This window comes from Simochromis diagramma, unplaced genomic scaffold, assembly GCF_900408965.1.
Source record: "Simochromis diagramma unplaced genomic scaffold, fSimDia1.1 OVJJ01000361.1, whole genome shotgun sequence".
Taxonomy (NCBI): Eukaryota; Metazoa; Chordata; class Actinopteri; order Cichliformes; family Cichlidae; genus Simochromis; species Simochromis diagramma.
The window spans coordinates 18,972,381-18,982,071 of NW_024386860.1; the positions used below are offsets into that span (position 1 = coordinate 18,972,381).

Below are 9,691 nucleotides of genomic sequence, written 5' to 3' on the forward strand. Positions count from 1 at the left end.
CCTGGATCTGTGCCGTCTGTTTGATCTGCTAATGAGGAGTGAGTGTGTGTGTGTTCCTGTTTTGAGTCAATGTGGGGCCACACAAATTGGTTCGTAATAACTAAACTTGAAGTTTGACTACACTGGGGGGCTCGGGTTAAGTTTATTCTGTGGAACGTTGGATTCAGATTAGATTTAAGGTTTAGATGAATTACATTGTCAGTTTACTTCCACAGACACATTTAATCAGGAACATCCAATCAAAATTCTCAAATTTCACTCGCAAAAGGCTCTGACAGCACAAACACGGTCCAGAGGTCCAGTTCAGGTGATGCTAGCAGATGGCTAGCAGCTACAGATACCTGTGGGTCGAAGAGGCCACGCCCCTATTACGTTAAACACGTTTATTTCTGCTGTAACGTTTTAACATGGAGTCTCTGAGACAAACTCACTGCTGCCTCTGCTGGACGTCAGAGGATCTGCAGGAAACGAATGTGAGTTAATGTAAAGTCCTCAGAAGTGATGAAAGCTGAACTTGAAGTGTGTGAGCTCTTGTTGCTAAGAGACCTGCTGTTGCCAACTGACTCTCAGCTGAGATGAGAAACACCTTCAGGTCACACCTGCAGACTCACCTGTCTGTACTAATAAATGCTCAGCGTGCCGGTTTTCAGGGCGCACTCCTGGACCTCAGCTAAAAAACGCCTCCCAGGCGTTCGGATCAGCTCAGACTAAAGGCAGGAAGCATCATCGTGACTTCTGCTGGTTAAAGGTTGCTCCTGCGGAGGAGCCGGCTGGTGTGTGCAGAGGCTGAGCTGAGACGCAGGTGTGATACCTGCAGGGGGTTCGGTTACAGTGAGATTCAGCAGACAGCGTGCACCACATTTATTATTCTAAACCTCTAAGGACGAGAGCGGGACACTGAAGGCGTCGTGACCAGCCTGTGAAAACTTTAGAGTCATGAAAAGGAGAACAAAGCTGAGGAAGAGCAGGCCCACTCATCAGTGACGTCTGAGAGCTTCAAAGTCCCTCGCTGGTCACCGCCCTGCGGTGGACACGCCTACCCTCTGGCTACGCCCCTGCTGCAGTGTAAAGCAGGTGTTTTCCAGCATCAGCAGGTGTGCAGGTCGCTCTGAGACGTCTCATTCAAACTGGATGCAAACTGCAGATCATTTGCTTATCAGGTGGAGCCTGATGATTGAAACAAATCAAAGACATTTACATATACACACACACCTGCAGCACACAGGTGAGGCACACACAGGTTAGTCGCCTCCCTGTGGGAACAACACCAAGTGCCATAAACAAAGTCTGTAAGTAAATGTCAGGTGAACATCAGATTGATGGATCGGCTCAGATTTACTGATCAGAGTGTGTGTGTGTGTGTGTTCAGAGTTAAACGGCGTTACCTCATCAGTGTCAGCTGACTGCAGGTTTCATCATAAACACCACTTCTGCTTCATGACTGACCAACGATGGGCTGCGAGGTCAGTTTCATGATCACAGACAGAGAGCTGGGGAACACCTGCGATCACAGAGCCCGCGCTTCTGTACGGTGACCTCTGACCTCTGAGACGGATTATAATGGTAAAAGATCAAAGAGCAGGTTTAAAATGAGGAACATGGTCAATGATTTGGTACCTGAAGCTTATCAAGTCAGTTTTATGACTTTACGAGCCTCACGATGAACTTTGACCGCCTGATCGTCACCATGACGCTGTAAGACGCCCGAACGCTCGTCTGTGAGCAGTCTCTGTGAAACAGAGACTGCTTCAGATTCTGTTTAATTTCCTCCTTCAAACAGTTTCTTTAAAAAGTGAAGTAAAACATTTTTATCACAGAAATCAGAGCTGCGTGTGCTTGGCTCCGCCCCTCGTTGTGATGTACATCCATATAAGGAAAAAATAAATCTTCAGAGGACCGAGTGCTCATGACAGGAGTATATCGAGTCAAGACACACACACACACACACACACACAGCAGGAAGCGTGACTGAAATGATGTGAAATCATTTGATGAGCTGTCAGCAGAAAGAACCAATCATCGATCAGCAAGTGATTCATGTGCTTATTACAAAATAAAACATCTGAAAAATGGGCGTGGCTCACCAGGGAACTTATTTTAACTTAGACAAACATCTGGCCTGTTCTCAGGTGACACATTATGACCCTCACAAAGGGACAACTCTGCCCTCTGCAGGCAGAGAGCTGCAACTACAGCTGGAAACCAACAGGTTGGAAACCTGCAGCAGATTTCCACAAAAAGAAAGATTCATCATCACTGGATACTGATCAAGGCGGCACAGGAACACACTACAGGAGCTGGGCGCTGCCACAGCAGCCAAACCCGAGACATTCCTGTTGGACTTCCAGATGGACAAACTGGTGATGATGGACACGCACGCCGCAGTGATAGATGTAGCTACACCAAGAGACGGCAACATCAGGAAGAAGAACACGAGGAGCCTTTCCATTTCTGATTGTTCTTTATTCTAAAGTGAAAAATAAAATTGTTTTCATAATTTAGGGCGTGAAGAGATGTGACGAGAAAGGAGAAGACGTGGAGATTTCAGTCATTTTATTCAAAAACACTCTGGTTACAGCAACACGATCAGAACACAGGAATAAAAAAATAAAATTACGGAGGAGGAGGAGCATCGCTCCAGCTTCACGCTTCCAAACTTAACACGACAGATCAGGCCAAACGGACGACAGCACAAACCTACAGAGACCAGTTCACTTCTATTTACACAGGGACCCGTGGGGGTGGGAAGGGAGGCCGCAGACCCACAGGTGACGGGGGCGGGGTTAAAACAGTAACAGTCAATTTAAAAGAATGAAGAAAAAAAGCTTAGGGGAGGAGCCAACTACAGAGAGCTTTGGAGTCATCCAATCAGAGAGGAGGGCAACTCTGGATCCATGTTTGGCGCAATCAGCTGCTGAGAATCATGGGTAGTGTAGAGTGGAGTCACAGGCTCAGGAGAACTGGGTTGACTGGGAGGAGCTCCGCCTTCCAGCTGATCAATAATCAATAAAGGAGAGACAGGAACACGCCGCGTTCTCTAGGCAGACAGTCTGACAGCGCTGTGATGTCTAAGAGCTCGGAAAGAAAAGCGTCTGGACGTCTTTAAGTGGCTTGAAGATGTTTCACCTCTCATCTGAGACGCTTCTTCAGCTCTGCCCTCTGCAGTCCAGACGCTTTGCAAGCTCCTTAGACTACGATGACCTGGATGACTGAGAACCTTCACAGACACAATTGAGATAAACACCAATCACGAAGGGCGTTCCTGGGATTGTTAAATATTCCTATCACAGGAGTGGGGAATGGCGTGTCGCCGCCCCCTGCTGTCTGTGATGAGGATGAGGAGGTGATGAATCTGGAGCAGACTGAGGAGATGCTGAGGTGTTCCTATTTTTTTGTCCTTCGTGACTTTCTTGAATTCCATATCTGTGCGTGACATGTCTGAGGGAACGCGGCGCATTTCTGAGCTCTGTTATCGACCTCCTGCTGACCAGCTGGCCGGCGGAGTGACATCACCGCGGTGAGCCTGATCGCAGTTTCCTGTTTGTCTGGAGCTCCAAAACCACGTCCTGCCAGGGTCAGGGGGAGGTGGGGAGGGGCGGGGGGAGGCGGGGTGTCAGACGATATAGCGTACGAAGGTGGTTGGACTACTCGTCGTCGTCATCTTCACCTTCATCTTCGGCGTCTCTCTTCCTCTTCTCGCCCTGAACAGCGGCGCCGTCCTCATCTGAGGAAATCAGAGCAGCCATCAATCACCTGATCAATAATCAGTAATCAATAACACGGTGACACTGAGGAGGAAGCAACCCTGACAGAAGGAACTACGATTCCTTCACTCAGCCGAGAGAAGAGCAGAAAGCGTTTTTACCACTAGGTGGCGCTGCACTGAACGGGTTTCATTGAACACATCAATCACATGACAGCGAAACTCGCAATGACTCCTCATCGGGTAACTACGCACATGTAAAAGCTGTCACCAGGGAAACGTGGCCTAAGCGTGCAGTTTAAACGCCACGATGTGATCGTTACTGTAACACAGACATCGACGGTGAAGTCACCGTGACGACCGCCACAGCCACAGGGGCTGTGAAAAAACAACAACAACCCCCCTCCCCCCAAAAGAATCCAATCACGTTTCAGCGACACAAACCTCCATCCTCTTCTTCCTCCTCATCCTCTTCGTCCTCCTCGACGTAGTCTCCATCGTCCTCTTCATCCTTAAAATATGTTAAAAACACGTTAAACTCAACTGTGAGCACGCCATGAGGCAGGCTCCTCCTCCTCTGCACTCCGTTTACCTTCATTATAAATGAAGTTGTAAGTCATGACCTCTCACCTGGATTCCCTCCTTCATCAGGTACGACAGACCGACCTCGTCTCCCTCAGAGCCTTCCTCATCCTCATCGTCGTCTTCATCGTCGTCATCTCCCGGCGGGCCGGCTTCATCATCCTCATCTGGAACAAAACATCCTAACATCAGAAACAGGACGTTCGTCCTCCCCGTGGCCCACTTCCTGTCCTTAATCCGAATTAGGCGGCTGAAGGCGACCAGCAGATCTGCACGCGCTCACTGGACGGAAACATTTACGGCTTAACGAAGTGTGCACATGAAAAACAAATAGACCCCGCCCCTCGGTCGGGTCAGAGAGACTCCGCGTTAGCGGCTCACCGTTCTCGGCCTCGGAGTCGGGCACCTCATTGTCTTCCTCGTCAAACCCGTCCAGGTAAGTGAGCTGAGGCAGCAGCTCGAAGACGCCCTCTCTGTAGTCGTCCAGCGCTGAGACCTCACAGCTGTACAGGTCCAGGCTCTTCAGGTTCTTCAGGTTTTGCTGCAGTACAAGAACAAAGCAGAGGAACCCTCAAAAACATGGACAGCAACGCCAGACTCCCCGACTTTAATCTGCTGCTACGTTTCAGGGTCTCCCATCGACAGGTTTGGGTGTTTCGTTAGCGATCGGCCTAACGAGCTTAATGAATGGACGCACCAGAGGCTCGATGGTGCTCAGATCCTTGATCTTGTTCCCGCTCAGGTTCAGGTAGGTCAGGCTGGGACATTTCTCCGCCAGCGCGTCCAGACCCCCCGAGATGGTGTTATCGCTCACCTCCAACTGAAACACAGGAAACGCATCATCAGGCGCGCTGAGAGGAGGAAGCAGCACACAGACAACAACTACTCAGCTCATTCCCGCCAGATCTTTCCTCATCTATCGACTCTGTAGAAGTACTACAGTAGTACTTCAAATATTTTCATTCATCTCCAAAAGTATGAAACTTTGTTTCCACCACTGAAAGACAAATAAAGTCAAACATAACTCCAAATTCTGAGTTGAAATTTCAAGTTAGTACTGCTAACCAGGATCTAGCTCCGTGGGTGACATTTCCTTATTATCCGGATGCAGATGGATGATGTGTGTGGGCCATATCTCTAAATTTGAGTTAGGTATCTCAAAATGCACAATACTGCTTTCCTGTGGCAGAAACAAGCTGATGTATAAAAGTGGAATATCGTTCATCTTCTCAGTGTGAGGGTCAGTGCTGGGGTCAAAGGTCATAAGACACATTCAGAAGGTACATTCAATCAGAGGTCACATGTGATGTTCATCACAGCACACACGCCGATCCTGACTGTGCTGTGTTCAGGTGTCGCAGCTGCGGGTGAACTGACCTTGCGTAGTTTGGGCAGTGAGGGCAGTTTGGAGAGCGAGCTGAGGCCGACATTCACCATGCTGAGGATCTCCAGCCCCGTGTAATCGTCCGTGAGTCCTTCCACCTCACCGTCGCTGGAGCGACAGTTATCCACCACCAGCTCGGCCACCTGAGCGCCACCGCATCACATGACAAAGAGAGTAAAATTTACACCACATTATACATCACAGGTTTATTCAAACTTTCAGCTTGCATGCCTCACACTCACCTGTTGCCACCTGGTGGCGTACACACAGACTGCAGTCTGTGACCGTAAAATATAATGTGTTAAATAAACAATCTTCCAATGCGTCCGCATTTAAAAATTACTGTAGCCCGCCGGGGGGGGGGGGGGGGGGAGAACACAGTTTGCCCGGCTATTACACACTCACACATCTCCCTGCCCACAGTTACAGGTGTGTACCCAACTTCATACACACCTCTGGGCCTCGCTTGAAAACGAGACCTCATATAGAATACAGGGTGGGCCATTTATATGGATCCACCGTAATAACATGGGAATGGTTGGTGATATTAAAGTCCTGTTTGGGGCACATTAGTATATGTGAGGGGGCAAACTCCTCAAGATGGGTGGTGACCATGGTGGCCATTTAGAAGTCTGCGATCTTGGATACAACTTTTGTTTTTCAATAGGAAGAGGACCATGTGACACATCAAACTTATTGGTAATGTCACAAGAACAACAATGGTGTGCTTGGTTTCAACGTAACTTTATTCTTTCATGACTTATTTACACGTTTCTCTTTGTTCACAGCCATTGACATGTCGAAGGTTAACACGTGAGGAGCGGATCGAAATCGTGTTGATATCTGGTGAACGCAGTAACCGGGTCATTGCAGCAGATTTCAATGCAAGACACCCTACGACACCACCCATCTCCCATGCTACAACTGCTTGCTAAGTTTCGTGAAACTGGTTCAGTGTTGGATTTGCCAAAATGTGGACGCAAGAAAACTGTCACTGATGAAGAAACATCACTGGCTGTCCTAGCTTCATTCAGCAAGAGCCCACAGCGTAGCACTCGCCGCATGTCACTGGAGAGTGGCATTAGTCGAACATCCCTTCGGCGGATATTAGCTACTCACAAATGGCACCCTTACCAACTCCAGCTGCTGCAGCATCTCAGCGAGGATGACCCAGATCGGCCACAGAATTTGCAGAATGGGCAAAACAAAAACTGGAACAGGACCCTCAGTTCACGCAGAAGATTTTGTTCAGTGATGAGGCAAACTTTTATGTGAATGGTGAAGTTAACAAACAAAATCACCGCTATTGGTCTGACACTAACCCACACTGGATGGATCCCTCCAAGACTGCTGGAACAACAAAAGTGATGGTTTGGTGTGGTATATGGGGTACAACGATAGTGGGTCCATTCTTCATCAATGGAAACCTCAAGGCCACTGGATATTTGAAATTGCTACATGATGATGCGTTTCCCTCTTTATGCACTGAAGCTGGCACGTTCCCTGAGTTTGTCCAGCAAGATGGTGCACCACCACATTATGGGTGCCAGGTCCGAGCATTCCTAGATAAACAGTTTTCTGGAAAGTGGATTGGTCGTCGTGGGCCAGTTGAATGGCCCCCAAGGTCTCCCGATCTGACCCCCTTAGACTTTTATCTTTGGGGTCATCTGAAGGCAATTGTCTATGGTGTGAAGATACGAGATGTGCAGCACCTGAAACTACGGATACTGGATGCCTGTGCTGGCATTTCTCCTGCGGTGTTGCTATCAGTGTGTGAAGAGTGGGAGAAGAGGGTTGCATTGACAATCCAACACAATGGGCAGCACATTGAACACATTTTATAAGTGGTCAGAAACTTGTAAATAACTCATGAAAGAATAAAGTTACGTTGAAACCAAGCACACCATTGTTGTTCTTGTGACATTACCAATAAGTCTGATGTGTCACATGGCCCTCTTCCTATTGAAAAAACAAAAGTAGTATCCAAGATGGCCGACTTCTAAATGGCCACCACCCATCTTGAGGAGTTTGCCCCCTCACATATACTAATGTGCCCCAAACAGGACTTTAATATCACCAACCATTCCCATGTTATTACGGTGTATCCATATAAATGGCCCACCCTGTAGAATAGAATTCAACTTTATCGTCATTGCACATGTCACAGGTACAAGGCAACAAAATGCAGTTTGCATCCATCCAGAAGTGCTTTAGCTATGATATAGAGATCTCAATGAGATTTACCTGTACAAAGGTGAAATAAAAATATCAAAGAACACACGTAAAGCTTCACCAGCCCTGGGTTTGAGCATGCGCGGGTCATCATGATTTATATGTTTCGATGACAACGACGACGACAACAACAACAACACAGATCCAGCAGGCTGGGGGGCATGCATGTGTAGAACAAGTAAGCAGGTATGGCAGTTCTCAGGTACATGAATAACCACGTGGTGTAACGCTGTATATACCCAGCAATTGGTGAAGAGGAGCCATCTAGTAAACCCGGGTTTCAGACGTTTCACAAAACTAAACGAGGTTCACTTTCCTTCCGTTTCGGTCAGAGGTCTTCGCCCGGGCCAGCACTCCCCCTCTCCCGTTGGATCTCATCCATATAGCGGTTAGTACGTTACCAGAAAACCGGCGCTCAGCTTCACCGTTACGATCACCGGTGGGAGAGCACACCTCACCCACCAAAGCTGTGCGTGCGAGAAACTTTTTTTTTAAAAACCCTCTCCGTCGTTTAAATCCGCCTCCCACCGAACCTCGTGCAATTTTTGTGAGATTTAAGCGCGCGGCACTCCTGCGCCTGAAAACACAGCGAGGAGGGCGGGAACAGCAGACTGAACAACAACTGTTAGAACTCCAATTTAACGTGAACAAACTATCGATTTTAGACAGCGCCTGTGTTGAGCTGACCCGTGCCGACAAAGAAACTGTGGAGACCCTTTAATGATGTTATGGTAGCAAAAATGACTTGACCTAGAACTATGTGCACTTAAACGCTGAAATGAGAATGGAGTCCGGCTGCAAACGCCATCACAGCACGACCATCGCAGATCAGTAACTCTCTAACGGTGAAGGTTAAAATGGGAGCCGGCTCGGCCGAGCGGTCGCCCCGGGGCGTTCAAACAAATGCAGCGGAGCCCATCCACAATCCGCGACTGCATTTTCTCGGTACCGCCGAGCACCTGCGGCGGCTCTCGGCGCGCTCACTCGGCCGCGGTTCTGTTATGCGGGCTGGGCACTCGGCAGGTTAGCCTGTTAGCCCGTGTGCTAGCTGTGGGAGGCTCGCGCGAGGCTGCCCCGCGAGAAGTGAGCGCGGGAGAGGGAGCGAGCCTGCACGCGGCGGATTCCTCCAGGACCAAGCGGAGTTTCCTCCATGTTGGAGCCACAAACATGTCGCGTCTAATCGTTCAAAAACACCGACAGAAGATCAGTCCGCGGGTTGGGAAAAGTCGACGGCCGCCCACGCCGAATGTTATCAGCATCGTCATAGCTTCACACGGCATCCTTCACCAGTTTCTTCGGGAAATAAATAAATTAAAGTGTTGTAGTTACTTGCCTCGGCTGGATTTCTGTTCCTCAGCTCCAGACTAATCCTCTTCTTCATCTCCATGTCGAAGCCCGAACAGAAGGCGAAAAAACAAAGTATAACAAAGGAAAAGTGAAAATAAAATGCGCGTCAGTGAGACCCTCCTTCTCCAACGGACACAAGGCGACAACTAAACCTCCATGTTCGCTGTTGCCGGTCCGCCACTGTTAGACCACGCCCCAATCTAATGAATATCCATATTTTTAAGAAGCTTAACCTGCTATTGGTCCAAACACGATCAACTCACTAAGCCCCGCCCTAGCATCTTAGTATGCAGAGACCTCGTCTGCGAGTGGCTGTAAATGCAAATACGTCACTTTAGTGTTACCAATGAGAGGGTGAACATGAAACGTTTAAACTTTACAGGCGCCCTCTCTTTGTCCTTGTTGGCGCCATATTGTAATGATCACCGTGATCATTTTTCATT

General features: G+C 48.6%; 1 protein-coding gene across 2 annotated transcripts; it reads right to left on the reverse strand.

Moving 5' to 3' along the window:
• Positions 1-2,536: 2,536 nt before the first annotated feature.
• Positions 2,537-9,441, reverse strand: LOC120733003 (acidic leucine-rich nuclear phosphoprotein 32 family member E-like). 2 transcript variants are annotated; one of them, XM_040030978.1, is made up of 7 exons: positions 9,235-9,441; positions 5,663-5,812; positions 4,983-5,105; positions 4,667-4,826; positions 4,334-4,452; positions 4,148-4,214; positions 2,537-3,724 (listed from the first exon to the last, which is right to left on the reverse strand). In XM_040030978.1, exons 1-7 carry the CDS (start codon positions 9,286-9,288, stop codon positions 3,645-3,647), a joined length of 753 nt encoding a protein of 250 aa, XP_039886912.1. In that variant the 5' UTR covers positions 9,289-9,441; the 3' UTR covers positions 2,537-3,644. The 2 variants fall into 2 exon arrangements, with proteins under 2 accessions (XP_039886912.1, XP_039886913.1); XM_040030979.1 differs by lacking the exon at positions 9,235-9,441 and adding an exon at positions 5,912-5,947.
• Between the last annotated feature and the right edge of the window lie 250 nt (positions 9,442-9,691).